Source organism: Hypomesus nipponensis, chromosome 7 (genome assembly GCF_054491055.1).
Source record: "Hypomesus nipponensis isolate SF chromosome 7, ASM5449105v1, whole genome shotgun sequence".
NCBI lineage: Eukaryota > Metazoa > Chordata > Actinopteri > Osmeriformes > Osmeridae > Hypomesus > Hypomesus nipponensis.
The window spans coordinates 5,076,001-5,093,668 of record NC_140367.1 but is presented as its reverse complement, the minus strand read 5'-3'; the positions used below and the strand labels follow the sequence as shown (position 1 = coordinate 5,093,668).

Genomic DNA, 17,668 nt, shown 5'->3' with positions numbered 1-17,668 from the left:
GAGTGAATGATGTCACCTATACTCCCTTGACACTCAATGATCGTCAATAGACCTGTACATCCTGCCAGCAGACCTACATTGCCATCAGACCACAACATACACTCTCGGTAGGAGACTCAAGATGATAGGCCCTTAACCTTAACTAAACGAGACTCCTGCTCCAATATGTCACATTTGCTTGCTTCAGGCTTTAGGTCTGGTCTGTACCTAACACTGCTGTCACATGAAACCAATTCAGTTATATTTTGTATTGTATTGCAGGCTATCTATTCTAGTTGATTGTATTCGGTTCTATTTCAACTGTTGCTATGGCCTGGCCCTTACCCTCTGAGAAAACTTTGGTCTGTGCTTTGTCCATGTCTTTCTCCAGGAGAGAGGAGCTTCCCTGCCTGCAGCTGGGACTCTGCTATGTGGGTCAAGATGTTTTCTGTACAGCCTCTTCAGATATTTCTCATTAGCACACACTGGATAGAAAATGTACTGTGAAATAGGATGTTCTAGCCTCTTGCATATTTATCGTGTAGAAGTAACAGTGTACTCGTTTGAGAGAAGTGTGTTTTGTTTGCACGTCTGCGTGTATGGTCCCTTTCAACTGGCTTCGTACTTGCTAATGCCATCAGAGAGCCTTGGTCAAGAGACTGGCCTCACACTCAGCGCTCCTCCAGTAGGCCTATGTAAAAAGGTAGAATTGTTTTCCGCCAAACGCGCTAGGCAGTGCAGTGGCTGTGCTGATCGGCTTCTGATTATCAGCTGGTCCAGCTAGTCCACCTCATCCCTCAAATACAGGGAACCAGATATTAAGCTGGGTTTCTTAAAGAATATTCCGTTCATACCCACAGTCCTACAGTCGGTCCAAGGCCTATATGTTTTTTAGACTGTAAATCTTAGGCTATTGGTATAGCCTACCGCCACTCCCTTAAGATGAATACTCTCCCTGTCGTACGTTTATTGTTTCGATATTTTATATTGAGGTTTTATTACCGTATTATATTTTTAGTGCTCTCACCTTGGTCTCACAAGGAATGGGATGGCAACAAATCATCGACCGACACACAAGGCTTACGGTAAAGTTATTGTCTCCGTGCAGTTATCGGCTCTGCACTGTGCCAGCTCCGTTATTTTTCTGGCCCGCTGCACCGCTGGAAAGTGGTTTAGCTTTTTCAAAGAAATTTGCGGTGAGTTATTATGCCGCACATAAAAACCAACTTTAATTTGCTTTTGCCTAATTGTAAATATTTGCCATTGGTTCCCAGAACAATTGGATAGCCTACATTATTTCTTCAGGTTTACTCTTGAAAAGCTACGTAACTCGGTCCTGAAAGGCTTGGATAATTTAATCAACCAATTGGGCCTTCATATGAAAATAAGAGAGGCTTGGAGAGTTACATATTACCCTATTGCAAGTCCACCAACTCTTGACTGTCCAAAAGATGGCGCTACGTGCGTTCTAGTACTTAAGGAAGCATTGGGCTAATAAGAGTTCTTTAAATTAGACCTAAGACAAAACCAAAAAGATACTTTTTTAAAGTCAAGGCTTTCTCTTGACCAGTCACAGATCTCAAATTCAATCAAAATGCACAGCAAAGCAAAGTTAAAATCAACAATGTCTCACATATCCAGAAACGTAAACTCCAGACATAACCTGTCAGAAATGCCATTAACACAAAGCACATCCAGGACAGGCTTACGACTTAATTACAAAATCAAGCAGCCAGAATTACAAAATACACGATCAGTTTGTTCTCATTATCATAATTTTTTTTTTATTTGTTTTTCTTTTCCTATGAAAAGCTGCCGTTGAAAACAGCCAAACGTCAAAGTGCCTCAGTCCTTCTGCTCCAATCATATCCCTCCACACGGGTCACATGGGTGTGGGTGTCCATGGCTCACTCAGCGTCTGGCTCTAGTTGTGTTGTCGCCGTGATTGTTATTGTTGTCCAATTGTCAGGTCAGGTGTTTAGGCATGGCCCCCGGTCAGGTAGTTTCAGAACAGTCTGGTGGACACTGCCCCCTACGGGTCTGTATTGCGTCCACGCCGACCTCCTAAAAACGAGGTACAGCATGGCAACTTTTTCTCTTCTTTAAGTTTTTTTTTTTTGCATTTTACTTCTCCAAAATAGATGTCATATATATAATATATACACATTCGTACATACATGTCATTTTTTTGTGTGATGTCCCCAAGAAAACTTAAAAAAGGAAAAAGAAACAAAATGTACACATCTATTACAAAATTGTATCAACGAGTGAGAATGGGGGCTCGTCCAGGAACTGAAACCTGCTACCTCCCGCACATAGGTGGCGCTCTCTGCTCTACACCAGAGAGGGGGAGATACATTCAGGGAGGAGAGGAGTGAAAAGGTGAGGATGAAAGGAGGGAGAAAGAAAGGAAAGAAAGAAAAAAAAAATGTCTGCTTGTTTAGAGGCGCATGTCTTTCTGGAATTTAATTGTGGTGAGATTGTGAGTGTTGTTACATAAGGAATCCACAAACATCTTTTGTGTTCTTTTATTACGAAATAGTGCTACAATGAACATTGCATTTTCACCTGGCCTCTTTGACTGTTTTGTTTGTCTGTGCTATAGGAAGTTAGGAAAGTGGTGAGGTTTGATTTCCATGTTATTGTCTCTGAACACCATAGAAACTGGTACGACTCTGTCACTGGCAGAGTTTTTAGGTAGGTCTGGAGGTGTGAGTAGGTGTGTATGTACAGCTTTGTGTGTGTATGTAATGGTGATGTCCATTGTCTGGCCTCGTATGTCTGTCTGTTCGTTTGCAAGGAGGCGTAAACCAAAGTCTGAATGTTCAAACGACAACAAAACAAAAAATGGGATAAGGAAGAGAGACAGAGAGAGAGGAGGAAAAGAAAACAAAAATGTTAAAAGAAAGCGTCTGTTTTTGGGCAGCACATCGTTCTGGGGAGGCGGGCACCTCTCCGAGCCAAAATGGCGGAGGGTGGGCCTATCTGAGTCCTGATTGGCCGATCTGTCGTTAAGGAAGGAATAAAAACCATTGGAGCCTGAGCCAATCACAGGAGTTTCTGCAGCTGCTGCGGTCGGGGATTCACTGAGTGACGGGCCAGGACAGCCACTCCCTTGTGGGGCGTGGGTGGGATTGGGCAGCCAGTCAGCCAATCTTAGAAGGCTTGCTGGGCAGGGTTGTAGTTGAAGGTGGAGGGAACATGAGGACGCTCTTCCAGCTTGTCGTATTCCAGGTGGAACTCCTGAAGGAGGAACAAGCATGACAGTATGTCACTCACACATACTCTCCCTCTCCCTGCGTCTCTCTCAAAACACACTTAATCGGCCTCTCAAACGCACTTCTTCCGAAAACACTCTCGACTCCCTCTCAAACACACACACACACACACACACACACACACACACACACACACACACACACACACACACACACACACACACACACACACACACACACACACACACACACACACACACACGGTCTCAGTTGGCTCGGTGGCCAGGGAAGTGAACAGTGCACGTAAACTCAGATGACGTAGGGGCGCTGTTACCTTGGCAACCTTCCTCCAGTTAAGACAGTCGAAGAAGTAGTACGTGCCCCTCTCGTAGGCGTTGGTCTTCAGTGTGGGCTCCATGCCCGGCGCCCGCGTGATCCACACCCTCTCCTCCTTGTGGTACCGCCAATCCCGGTTGAACCTGATTGGACAGGGCGGAGAGCTATGGGTTACATGGCTGAAGCTGATTGGTCCGAGGAACAGAGGTGAGAGTCAACGGGTGGAGCTGACTGCATCAGAACAGACAACGGTATAAAAGAGCAGTGCCAGCGATCGCCTGCAGTGCCCCCATCGCCCTGAGGAGGGCGCCAGCGAGCGGGGTGGCATACTTACAGTTCGACTGCAGCCAACAGCTGTAGCAGGTCTCCTCCGTTCATGTAGTACAGGTAGAACAGCAGGTCCTCGCCATACCTCGACAGCTTGATAGCAGCCAGCTACACACAGGAAGGAGGACAGAGAGAGGACAGAGACACGGAGCGGGGAGAAGGGCAAAAAGGGGATGAGTCCAACATCGCTCTCTGTCCAGCCAGCCGCCCTCTCAGACAGCAACACTCCGAGCAGCAGCTCCAACAGAGGCCTCAGCGGCGGCCTGCTTCGCAGCCACAGCAGCCCAGCAACATGATGCTTCAGTGCCCTTAAGGTCTAGTCATGCCAATAGAAAGGGGTTGCACTCAACTCTGCAGAGCGCCCAGTCCTACAGTCCTACACCTATCCCCTGGTGAGATAAAAGCTGGCTGGCTGTCACTAGTGCACACAGACAGGGCAGAACAGATCACACTGTTAGCTGGTCCCTCACGAGACTGGCTACAACCACCACTCTGTCACGCTACGCCAATCAACTCCAGATCAATTGAGTTGCACCTAAAAAAGCAAAACACATCCGTTGTGTTTGATCGAAACATCCCTGTGCCGTCGACATAGTGAGAGCTGAAGTCATCTTCCTACTGCACACAGCTGCTTTCAGCGTGGCCCAGACTGCAATGTCAGGTTGCAGTTGGACATTATAAAATACCGTTAAGGTGTAATTGTATGTATTGTGTATTGTATGTATTGAGAATCCACGTAGATGAAAGACCAGGTGAATTCATGGCAGTGTGAATTAGTTGACTGTAGAGTGGTGGTCTATACAGCTCTAATTAGATTTGAAGAGGCCATTCAATTTGAAAGATTTCAGGATGAATCTGTGCAACTAAAAGCAGTTTAGAGCACCAACTTCTCTTATTCCAATGAGAACGGTAACGTTATTGGGAAATGACAATATTGTACAAAGGGTACATTATTATCATTTTTTTTTTTTTTTAGTTTGTGAAGCAATTGTGTATTGTGTTTGCAAGCACCTACCTTGTCCCTTATGTGAATGTTGGTTAAATACTCAGATGGAACATGGAAATCTGAAAGAGAGGAGATAGAGAGGGCCTGATTTAGTCAATAATACTACGAGCCACTTTAAAAGGAACCTCCGGACTGAAGAGGGAGTCTCTGGTTCCCTTCCCCAGTTCTAGGGCACCCTGCCAGGGCAGGAGAACTCACCGATGTCCTGGGGTCGACATGGAGCTGAGGCCCACGGAGATGCAAACTTGGGATACAAGTTTCTGTAGAACAGAGCAGAGCGTTAAGCCTGTCATGCTGCCCTGTCATGTCATCTACAGTCCTACAACACCCATCAACCCAACTTGACACCTCCGAGACAATCTACCCTGCATCTGGCCTGACACAGCAGCCTCAGCTCCCATTGGCCACTAGTCACACTCTGACCTATCAGTGCTGCAGATGGTCTACTGGGGCAGGGCAAGGCGCTCTGGGACACACACAGGGATTAGCAAGACATCAGAGGCTTAACAGTGATCTCTAACACACACACACACACACACACACACACACGAGTGGAAGTGCCGACTGGAGTGTCTGAAGGGATGCCCCTTGGCTTGCGGGCCCTGGGTGTGAGGTGTACTTACTCAGGTGAGTTGAGGTTGAGGCCCAGGGTGGTGAGGTCGCTGCCCAGGGCCAGGTGCACCATGCCAGGGTCCGTCTCCGCCGCCCTGATGAACGTTAGCAGGCCGATCATCCCAAATTGGTCTGTTACCATCCCTGAGGGAATGTTCGTCACCCGGCCTGGGCCCACACACACACACACACACGTTTCATTGTTATGCTCACCAACACAGTGTTGCTTCTAGTTTAGTCTTTTGAGATGGGTTGTGTGTGGTGGAGAAACGGACTGTGATTGGTGCAAGTTGGGGAGAGGGGGCGGAGGCTCACCGTCAGGTAGCACCTGGATTCCTTTCTTCTGCTGGTTGTTGCTAGGCGCCGTGGAACCCTTGTCTCCGGGGAACTTGGGGCCGTCTGTGCTGGACGAGCTCTTGCCTGAAGAGTTCAGATTCTGCAGAGGGAGACAAACAGTCCGGTCAGCATGACAGGAAGAGAAGTGTGTCTGTGTGGAATGACTTAAGTGAGAGAAAGCGTGAGAGAAGAGGGAGAGAAACAGAGAGAAAACTAGACTGAAAGTGAACAAGAGAGAGAGAATACACAAGCGAGAGAAGTAGAGAGAAAGAGAGAATGCCAGCTGGGCAGGTAGCAGCACAGGGTCTGAGTGAGGGAGCTGCTGACCGTCTTGCTGTCGTCACCGGCCGACGTGGGGTCCTTGTAGTTGGGGCCGGGCAGGGCGGGGAAGTCCTCGTTGTGGATGGAGAAGTCCTGGCTCTGTTCACTCGACGGCTTGGTCACCATGCCAACTGGTGAGGGATAGTATAGCGAATCTTCAGGGAAGTATGTTAGCGATAGCAACGTTGAAGTGCATGCTTTTCCCACCCCCCCACCCTCGCCCGAATGGTATCTCCCTCTTGATTACACACAAACAGGGCTCACCATAGGGGGCCCGCCCTGCCAGAGGGTTTAGGAGAGGCGTAGGGTTCCCTTCTCTTCGACTCCTGTCTGCAAGCGCGGGGAAGTCCGACAGGTCCAGCCCTGTCACGTTCTCGCTGCCGTCTACACACACACACAAAACCAACAGTTACACACTGACAAACAGATGGGCAGGCTTGCAGCTGAACTGTACCAGGGAAACATGTGTGTCTGTGTCACCTGTGCCATTGAAGATGTTGGTAGATAATGAGTTGTTCATCCCAAACGCTGGATTCCTGTTCATACCAAACCCCGACATGCTGAAACACAAAACACACACAAGTTGTTACACACCAAACAAAAGCTGGACAACACAGTCCATCTGAGGTGTGTGTGTGTGTGGGTGTGTGTGTGTGTCTACCTGTTGATGGTGAAGGGTTGCCGTGACTGCTGCTGCTTGGGCATACAGATGATGCTGGGCGAGCTCCTGTTGGGGCTGCCCAGCCCTGAGCTGCCCATGCTGTTGGTCCTGCCACCCCCCATGCCCGGCCCCGCCTGGCCCCCCCCAACCTGGTTGTGGTTCAGCATGTTCCTGTTGCTCATCGGCAAGATGCCCCTGGAGGGACAGGAGAGATTAGTCACAGGAAACATCCCATCCCATTCCATCCCACTTCAAAGGGAGAGGAGGGTGTGTTTGTACAGGCCTTGGTCTACCTGAGGGGTGTGTTAGGTTTGGCGTGTAGGGCCCTACCTGCTTGGCGAGGGCGGGGTGTGGAGGGACATGGTGGGCACTCCCGTCGTGGGGGGCACGTGGCTGGGCAGCTGGGAGCCCTGCTGTGGTAAGCTGCGGTTCAACTGAGGAGTGCTGTTGTTCATGCCCCTCATAGGGAAGCCTTGTGCACCTGGAGAGGAAGGGACACACACACACAGTCAAACACGTGCAAGCCCTTTAACACAAATCACAACACAGACTCCCGCTTGACCATTGTTGTCTTTCTGCTCTTTTCTATTATTATTATTATTGGTTGTTGTCTGGCCTACTCTTCCTTGCTTTATCAGCATGTAGGGTGGTTATTGCCAGCTGCAGTCCTGGCCTCATAGGTGAAGTTACTCCCCTTGTCTCTGTCTCTCTCCCTGTCTCTCTCTATCTCTCTATCTCTCTCTCTCCGTCTCTCTCTCCGTCTCTCTCTCCGTCTCTCTCTCCGTCTCTCTCTGTCTCTCTCTCTCTCTCCGTCTCTCTGTCTCTCTCTCTCTCTCTGTCTCTCTCTCTGTCTCTCCCCCTCTCTCTCTGGGCAGAGTAATGATGTCTATCCAGGCACCTCTTTCTATCGGGTAACCAAGGCAACAACCCCCACACACCTGCCCACAGGCCTTTCCCACTGGTACACGTTATTATCAACATGTGTGTCTGCTTACTTTGTGGGCCGTATAAACTGGCTCCGAGCTGCGATAGTTGACCTGACGACGACGGGGATGGAGAAGCCAGCATCTACAAGGAGACAGAAGAAAACACACACACACACATTAGTCACCAGCCTTCAACCTGACCTCACAGCAGTGGAGGCGATCTGAGGTGACTGAGATGAGATCATTCTTCTCCAGCCTCAGATCCAGGATGGAGCTCATAAGTAATGTCTGGGGTGAGAGGTCTTCTGGCCAGTACTGTCAACAACAGAGCAGAGCGCCATCATGCCCTTCCTCTCCAGGCTTGTCCAGCACAGCGACCTGACCCTCTGAGCCATCTAGGGAGTCATATGGCTGAGCGGTGAGGGAGTCGGGCTCGTAATCAGAAGGTTGCCGGATCGATTCCCCGCCGTGCCAAATGACGTTGTGTGGGCAAGGCACTTCACCCTACTTGCCTCGGGGGGAATGTCCCTGTACTTACTGTAAGTCGCTCTGGATAAGAGCGTCTGCTAAATGACTAAATGTAATGACAATCTTCTCCACACCAGTAGACAGACCTCTGGGCAGCCTGGTGTCACACTCACCATCCCCAGACCAGTGTCTGGTGAGCAGCACTAACCTTACCTGGCCTAAGCCTGAGGGCATAATTCCAGCTTGGCATGGCTTCGCCCTAGACAGGGCCAGAATGTTCACACAACAGGCCTGGCCAGGACGAGAGGAATCAGTCAAGCCAGAGAACAAGCTCTTTTGGCTGACAGGCTGGGACTGAGAGCAGAGGACGGAGGGGAAGAGTGTGCAGTCACTCCTCCTCACTCCTCTCTGAGCTCCACGGCCAGGGAGAACAGACACCTGACCACCCAGTGGGGGGCGGATAGTCTGTGTGTGGGGGGGGGGGGGGCATGGATAAGAGTTGACCATTCTGGAAGGAAACTTACGTCTTTCTCTGAGCGATGAGGGAACATGGAGGGCTGGCCGTAGTATATGCTCTCATCGGGGTAGTCACTTTCGACCCCCTCTACAAACTTCTTTCTTGTTGTGGGAGTATACATGCTGTATGTCACCTGCAGTGGGGGGAGAAAGGGAGAGGATTACAGCTGAGTGCACCGTTCAGCCCCCTGTGTCCAGAAACCTCTGGCTGATCTTGTCAGAGGCTCTGGGGGGTCCTGTCACAGCTGTGCCAGGTTGAGGTGGCACAGGGGTTGGCAGGGTCAGCTGACTCTGCAGAGAATTCAGGGATTTCATGATGGCATTATGGCGAAGGGAATTCGACTACCCCGTCTGTGTGTCTGTCTGTCTGACTATCAAAAGGCAAGGCTAACAGGATGGTCATATCAATGAACAACAGAGCCTTGATCCATCCACTCCTTCAACCTACCCATCACTCAATCACCCCCCCACCCTCACGGCTCCCTGACTACACAGTTCTTGTTCACACAACATCCTGAACAAGCGGTGTGCTATTACACACACACACACACACACACATCATCACAGTTCAACGTGTACATGATCTGATGCATTTGAATTTCTGTCTAGTAGCTTTAAGTTGCAGTTAGATTGGTACTGGGAGGGTTGAAATGGAATTAATAATCAACTTGTAGTTTAGTACACCTAGCTAATATTCTTGCGTGGGTTAGTAAACATGTACTTAATACACTGTACCTATGGTCCTGCACATCAACAGATCTACAAATCAACAAGGGAACGTTTAGGAATGCAAGGTAGCTTTACATTAAACGAAACACAACTTGTCAAAACCTACTACGTGGAAAGGTTGGCCATGTAGTTTCAAATGTGAAACACTGAACCAAACATATGAGGATGCTTTAGCCATGACAGACACCATGTGGACCTCGAGACCATACCTCCATCATCCACTGACGGAAGAATCAATACCTCTCCACTGGGAACTTCAACAATTAATAGAACATCTATTATAGACTACTGTACTTGACCAAACACCAACATTACCTTAGATGTGAGTGGAGACAGCTAGCCGTGGGACTGGCTGATGCAACGAAATAAACCTCAGCTAATAAACCCAGATTCACAGATTAGCCTTGAACATGGAGCCTGGGAATTTAGAACACTGTCACTGACACTGTATAATCAAAACATTCACAAACACAAACCCACACAAGATCAGGCTTAACGTGACTGGGTGAGAGTGAGCACACGGATATTGTGAACGAGATACAATCTCAATGACTATCCTTAACGGTTCGATATGTCATAAATGCGCGAAAGTTGATCAAAATAAAGCGTCAAATGTCTACCTAATCATTACTCCAGGGTTTTGTACATTCAAAACAACTAGCCAGTACTATCTAGCACGGTGGCAAGTCAGCTCTGTACGAAAAACAAATTAACAAAAGAGGACATGATTACAGTACTATATCTGGCCAACACATTTCAACTTGCTAAGTACCTCGCCAGCTAGAACGCAAACAATGGTATGCATTAGGTAGGCTGAGCTACGTAGACTAGCTTGAATGTATAGGCTACATTGACTGGTTCTGTGGTCACAGCCAGCACTAGCACTGATAGCACAACTGACTAGCAAGTGACAACGTATAAACTACAGATGTAAACAACAACCCAGCTCGGTAATGTGGCTAGCAAACTATTACTCGTTGCACTAAATAGGAATAGCTAATATAAGGGATGCTAACGAGAGCCTGCACAGTGAACGATCTAGTTAGGATAGCTAGTCTAGCTAGCCTTTACCACTGAGCTAGCTAGCTGTTGAAAACTACAAATAAGTAGGTGGCAATTTAGTTAACAATCTTAATATCATTACAGCAACCAGAAGTAACATGTAGCATGCCAGTTTACTGTACAATATTAATAATTAAACAACTTTAAAGTATAAGCAATATTCACACCACTACCTGGTCGCTAGATATAGCTGTCATAGCCATCGAAATATCAGTCGTTAACTGTGAAGCAAGGCTCGCTAGCTACGTAGACATTTGAGGATCAACCTTAGCAATTCCCTATCTTCAGACAACACGTCAGAATGAAAAATAAGCTACATGAGGTGCTGACTAGCTATCTAGATCAATTACTATTGAAGCCAGAGGTACCGATCGTTAGCTAGATATACTTAGCTTTAGCTAGTTAGTTAGCTACAACGCTAGCTGTAACTGTACTGTGTCTGTGCTGAACGAGTTGGGCCTGCTCCGCCTCCGTCTAGGCTCTCTCGTCTCGCAATTTGTACAGCCTCAGACAAAAACCAACAGCGGTGAACCAAACGATCGGATTAAACCCTACCAACCTGCCTAATTTCTTCCTACCAGGCATCGCTGGAAAACGTAGAAAGTAATGTTTCACATGCAATAGTTCCCCGGTAGACCGACGACGGTATATTTGAAGGAAAAAAACAGGAAAAAAAACTCACCGCATTAATTTCTCTTCTCCGAGGATATCCAAGATGGCTGTGTGTTGGTTCGACTGTGGAGGATGCTGGGATGCTGGCTGGACAGCCTTTACCCTATGACCTGTTAGTTTCAACCTCCAAAGCAATCTCAAGTTGGTCTGGCGTGGGAAAGGATGCAGAGAGAAATAACTACTTGTATTGTTATTTGTATAATACTCAGTACTATTATATCAGCGCCTAATAAAAATGTACATGTTGTCAAAGATGTCCTGGGTCGGTACGCTCAGTGTAATAATGTTCGTGTGTGTCTTCGAGTCTGCTGAAGACATACTTTTGATGATAAAGATAGACAAAGGTCCATTAATGATGAATTATCGATTCCAAATTGATTGGAAGGGTAGCTCACATCACAAGGATTCACATCACATTATAAGAAGGGGTCCAACCTTCATTACGTGTCGCCTTTTATCGGTTATGGGCACTGGGCAGGTTAGGATGCTGCCTATTTGCAGACAAGCTAACCTTTTCCATATGTGGAATACATAGAGGTGGAATAGCAGGTACTCTCTTTGATCACACTAAGCAGAAGGATGGGAGGCCAGAGGGTGCTAACGCCCTCTACTGGTAAGAAAACTAATTGCTACACATTAGTCAATTACAGTCCAGTGGATTACAAAGGCCTCCATGCATGTCCTAGATCATTTGTCAAATCATATGTATATCCAATAACGTTATGCATGAATGCATGCTGGCTGACCTCCCTCACTGTGTAGGTTACATATGCAAGGTTATTGTGAGCTTCATCTCATTCTCGAGTTAATTCATACTCTCCCCACTGTTTTCAGCTTCGTCTTTGGTCTCCACGGTGAAACTGGAGCTGTGATCTCATTCATCTTGTCACTGGAGTTTCCTCAATGGCATGAAAAAAAAGAAGCTTACTATCTTATGATGCTGTCAATCAGGAAGTATCTTAGTGATACATATCGACAGTGAGTCATCCTATCCTCTACAGGCTGGGTGTCAGGCAGACAAAGTGAGCATGGACCGGACCAGGATTAGCTGAATGGTACAGGGCTGTCAGTCCAATCCTATACAGGTGTAAAGAACACCACGTTATGAATGGCTGGCGTCACACACACGTGAGCACCTGAAGCAGAGCATTTAAACCAACCACGTCCTAGCTGTGCTCCACAGCCTCACACTGGGTGTGTGCAGATGCAGTTATTCCTTCTGTCATTCGCCTTTTGTCTGGCTCTTGTGGGGATTTGACCTCATCGTGCAGTGCCAGTCAGTATGCTAAAGGATAGGCACAGTAGTTGTTGTAAGTGTAGTGTAAAGTAGAGTAAACCAAACCTCTCATTTGTAGACTCTCAAGGTAGAGGTCTAGCATCTATATGTCTTCAAACCTTACAAAATCAAATGAGAAAGCAAAGTACAAAAATACCTACTAATTTTATTTTCTTGCTGAAGCTCATAAAGGAGTAAATACAATATGATTAGCATAAGAACATCATTATCACATCATAAATTGATAGCAGCAGAGGGATCCTTTCAACCCTCCCTCTGGACCCAACCCAGTCTTTCATCTCTTCCTCTTTTTCTTCTTCTTGTTCTGTTTGTGCTCTTCACTCTGGATGGGCAGACAGTAGATGTGCATGGGGAAGTTCCTGTAGTAGCTGGTTACAAATGGCCTGCGACCAAACAACACAGACAGAAGATCATCTTCTATCAACACCCCATCATTACAGCAGCACATATCATTTAAGGGTTGAGTGTGTGAGTATGTGTGTGAACCTCTGTGTGTGTGCGTATGTGTGTGAACGTGTGTGTGTGTGTGTCTGTGAATGTGTTGCACACATGTTCATCAGTGGGTGTGTATAACAAATCTGTATGAGATGTCCTACTTGGTGATGCGCTGGTTGAGGCTGAGGTAGCAGAGACTCCTCCAGCGAACCCTGTTCTCTTCCTTGCGCGTGTCATCCAGCTCTCGCTGCCTCTCCTCCTCCCTGCCCAGACTCTCCCTAAGCTCCTGTTCAATCCGAGCCAGCTGGAACCGGAATGGAAGGGAAGAGAGAGAAAGCAAGGAAGAGGGAGGAAGTCCACAATCCCCGTTACAGTGAGTGTGAAGCATGATCAGACACAGACACACACAGATGCGCACACTCAGTCCTGATGGTGAAGTTGCCAGAGAGTTATTTTCTGTCTTGTCTCTAGACTAGTGACAGCACAGGAAACTACATCTCCCATGAGCTCTAGGAACATTGTCGCTGTCACTGCCTCTCTATTAATGATCTGACCTGCTGCTAAAACGACCAACATTGTAGTTTCCTTGTCGTTGCTACCTCTTGTAGCAGGCATTTGTTGTCCTCCAGTTTCCTCTGCTGCTCATACAGGGCCAGCATGGCTGGATCGTCTGTGTCGCTCCTCTGAGACTGGTGCGGGAGGACGGGAGGCGACACACACGGCCTGGAACAGATGAACAGTTTCAAAGGAAGGCTTGGACAAACAGACAGACACACAGACAGATGGTCAGACTGATACACAGCAAGGCTGAGAGAAAAGGGCAGCATGCTGGATCACTCTTTCTCAGAGATAGATTTCCCCCAGCCATACTTGCTGTTTACCAATCAGATCTATTTACACAGAGCCTTGGCACTGTAACGTATCCCTTCTCCCCAGTCAGATATCCGTTCTGCACTGTAACGTATCCCTCCCCAGCTCCTCTGAGGATGAGATGGGGCAGCACTGCTGTGGAAAATCAGACCAGTGTGATTAGCCAGCTGATTTACCATGATATGGAGAGCACAGGAGAGGTATTCCCGTCAATTCTATCTAGGTGATCATATAGCCACACTGCGACTTACTAGAAAATCAGAGCCAGTTTAGAAGCTCTCAGGTTAATTGAGGCCTCAGTGGTGTCGACAGTTACACAGATTTAGCTGGGAGGGCTTTATCATGGAGGGCTTCTATAAACCAGGGGACCAAAGGTACCATGTTTACGTCGTTTAACTGACGTTGTTACACCCACCATTACACCACTGCAGCCCACTAACTCTGAGGACAGAGGCTCAGAGCTAATAAAACCTGCCTCGCAGCACTGGCATCACGGACACCTGCTGAGAGATATGCAAAAGGTCTGTGTGGGTGTGTATGTGTATAACACACCACAGTGCTCTGCACACTGTCAGAATAACAAAGCCCTCTTATTAGGTGAGCAGCATCAGACAGCCAGGAGCCAAGCCAAACTCTCTCCTCGTACACAGGGTGCCAGGGAGAGAGATCAAGCCAGCCATGGGGGAAGGAGAGACACAGAGACCCAGCCACCCTGGGAAGAGCAACACTGGACCTCAAAGCATTATCAAGAGAAACCATTGGGCCCTCTGTAAATAACTCCATAGTGACCTGAAGATCAAGGCATTCACGTGAAGCATGAGGAGAGGTGTCTGTTTCTCTACCCTATGGGACAGGCCATGGTGTCTATAGCACGACGTACCATACATCCACCGTAAACAGACACTGTTGTTGGGCAGGGCGATGCTTGAGGGCGAGGTCAGGGATCAGGGAGATCCCCTGTCACAGAGATCCACTGTCAGGGTTTGGGGTTTATGAGGCGTGGTGGTGGAGCCCGCAGGTGAGGTCAGTGACACAAGACACATGGCTGGAAGAGGTCAGGCAAGGAGGGAGAGGTAGGGAGGAGAAGAGAGAAAGAAAGAAAGAAAGGACACCGAAGGAAAGGAGATGAGGACATTAAGGATAGATAAAGAAGTCACTGGACCCCCGTCACCTGTGTTCTCGTGGCTCTGAGTCGCTATCCTCCTGGATCTGAGACAGCTGATCACTCAGCTTCCTGTCCGCCGCTTCCTGTGGGAGACAGAGACGTGATGACGATGACCCAAAACAACACAAAGACACAAATGACTGCACAGAAAACACACTGCACAATAAGCAATGACACCTTTTACTCCCACCCTTCTTCCGTCCCTCCCTCTCTCCTACCACCCCTCCTCTCATTCCTTCGTCCTTCCCTCCCTCTTTTTCTTCAGTCCTTCCATCATCCCCCCATCTCTCCCCCCTCCTCCCCCTTGACCGTTTCGAAAGAGCCATAACAGGAAGGAATGTGACACCTCTGTGTCACCGCAGTTACTGCAGCTGCAGCTGAGTTAAGCTTATTTACCTGCAGAGGCCCTGCACAGGTGATTGAATATGTATCCTTGAGAGGAATACTGCTAGCAAACACCGACAACTGAGATGCACTGTGACCAGTGAAACTGTTCCAAAACTAAAAAGCCTGAGATAAATAAATGAAGTGTACTTCATTTATGTTTTATATCCATGTTCTTCCTGTGTCTATCTGAGATGATTATAAGAAAGACTCTGGTGGAGCTCTGATGAAAACAGTATAATATACTATACTCTGTGTAAATGTGTGCAACAGTTGATCTGTGTGTACAGAGTTTGTTCAATACATGCATATATATATATATTTTTTTTTTTGTATGCCAACTTTTAAATAAATTGTGCTTAACTTGTTCATGGCATATTTTCAGTCATGGCATGAAAATTATAAATTTACATATTCAAAACAACAGAAACAAAAGAACTAAGAGAAAACAAAAACTTTGTAAATATCATCACGACTCACCAGACGTTGCATGTTCATTTGTCTCAGTGTTGTAGTTTGTTGCTGTATATTCATAGTGTGTCGCTGTTAACTGTTAGCATGCTGGCCACAGTATCAGCTTTGATCTCCTCCTGTCTCTCCTGGTCCTCGCTGTCAGCCTCTTTCGCTTCTCATTCCTCCTTCCTCTCCACCTCCGCCTGCCTTGCTTTACTTCTACCTTCACCTCACCTAGGCCAAACTAAGGAGTGAAGTTTCTTCCTGAAATGGCTTGGGATCTGTCTCTCCTTAACTCACCCTGGCCTCAGCCCCTGGTTGATGGTTCCCACCAACTGATCTGAGCTCAGCCTTCAGGCCCACCGGTCCCTGTACACTCCTCCCACTCAGGTACCTGCTGTGGTGTCTATCACTGGGGCACATTCCTTCTAGACACAGACCTGGGGTCAGTGTAGGAGTTTAGCTTTGTAGTGGGGGGGATTTCCAACAAAGCAATCACAAACTGACTCCGGAACAGCACCCAGAGCAGCTGCTTCCAAGCTGACTCTGTTTAATAATGCAGCCTGCCTGCCTACAGTTACAGCCCTCCTCCCTTCATCGCTTCAGAGAAAGAGAGGAGGAGGAGAAAGATGTACATTTCCTGCCGTCGAGACTCCTGCTTCCTGTTTGTCAGCGCCCTGTCTGTCAGAGTTCCTGGCACTTAATTAGTCTGTCCTGGTGTCGCTTGGGCGGTGTGTGAATAAGTCATCAGAGCTGGGTGGGTGTTGTGTGTCGTGTGGTTCCACTTGTTGGGTAAGGATCTCGTTTGTCTCTTTGTATCAGTCTCAGTCTTGAGATCCATGCAAGCTGATGAATCGTGTGGTAGATAAATCACTGTGGAGCGTGTTTCAGAAACATAGTGTCTACTGTGGTGGCTCGACCATTTCTTTTGTTGGTCTCTCTCTGGAATGAGAACTCAGTCATAGTGGTAATGCTCTGGGGAACTATTTGTATCGTCAGTGAAGTTCAAGCACACTCAAACACAAAAAAACACACAAAAACACACACACTCAGGTTTCTTTGTCTTTGACCCAGAGTCCCTCTATTGTCTGACTGTGTTGATATTGTTATTGTTGAAGGGAGAGATGAGTGATAGCACCTTTTGTTCTAGAACCTGCTCTTTGTTGTCGTTTTGTGAATGCAGCATCTGGCAGTGTGTGCGTGTGTCCCAGGCAGGGTCTCCATCTGTCCCTGTGTCGGAACACAGCTTCACGACAGCTTTCCTCATAGATTAGGATCTGATGGTGCATTCTCAAACAATACACCACACACATTCACAAACACACACACGCACGCACACACACACACACACACCCACCCACACACACACACACACACACTTCAGATCCGATAGCCCGATACTTTCAGACACCATGGAGCTGTCTCTTTGTGCCCTGTGGAAGGGGTATCAGAGGAGTGCGCACACACACACACACACACACACACACACACACACACACACACACACACACACACACACACACACACACACACACACACAGCAGAGGGGTGTCAGATGAGACTGTGTGTTCAGGGGGATTAGCACAGCTGTCAGGGAGGATTATGGGTGTTTGTCTTGTGCTATCCACTCTGGTCTACACTCTTTTGATCCCGCCCTCCTGGTGGGCATGGACCATGTGATAGGACAAGATTGACTAGCCAGGAAGGAAATTAGATTGCATTTGGTCACAATAGGTTTTCCCCAATCAAAAATTTGATTGGCGTTCCATTTGACATATTTGGAAAGCAGTCTGATTTTGCATGGATTTCCACTGTATTAAGAAGAACACAACAGCTAGGATACAAAATTGGTTCATGTTAAAGGATTGAAGACAAAGGCAAAAATACAATTCAAA

The 17,668-nt window shown here is 47.6% G+C and overlaps 2 protein-coding genes across 8 annotated transcripts in view; one reads left to right on the top strand and one right to left on the bottom strand.

Annotated features, from left to right (window-relative positions):
* The window catches only part of ptprb (protein tyrosine phosphatase receptor type b), a 59,315-nt gene extending 46,029 nt beyond the window's left edge, over positions 1-13,286 (top strand). Inside the window, exon 33 of the transcript XR_014762433.1 lies at positions 13,173-13,286. The gene's annotated coding sequence lies outside the window, so the exon portion shown is untranslated. The remainder of the gene's footprint in view (positions 1-13,172) is intronic.
* On the bottom strand, positions 1,737-11,293 carry LOC146276435 (CCR4-NOT transcription complex subunit 2-like). 7 transcript variants are annotated; one of them, XM_084701675.1, is made up of 15 exons: positions 11,180-11,293; positions 8,715-8,840; positions 7,792-7,864; positions 7,127-7,277; positions 6,797-6,991; positions 6,616-6,695; positions 6,400-6,519; positions 6,142-6,290; positions 5,794-5,914; positions 5,490-5,646; positions 5,065-5,126; positions 4,876-4,925; positions 3,868-3,968; positions 3,532-3,676; positions 1,737-3,222 (listed from the first exon to the last, which is right to left on the bottom strand). In XM_084701675.1, the coding sequence occupies exons 2-15, from the start codon at positions 8,826-8,828 to the stop codon at positions 3,136-3,138; spliced, it is 1,605 nt and encodes a 534-aa protein (XP_084557801.1). In that variant the 5' UTR covers positions 8,829-8,840; positions 11,180-11,293; the 3' UTR covers positions 1,737-3,135. The 7 variants fall into 7 exon arrangements, with proteins under 7 accessions (XP_084557801.1, XP_084557804.1, XP_084557802.1 ...); XM_084701678.1 differs by having other exon boundaries at positions 6,142-6,266; XM_084701676.1 differs by lacking the exon at positions 11,180-11,293 and adding an exon at positions 11,057-11,177.
* Positions 13,287-17,668: the final 4,382 nt, after the last annotated feature.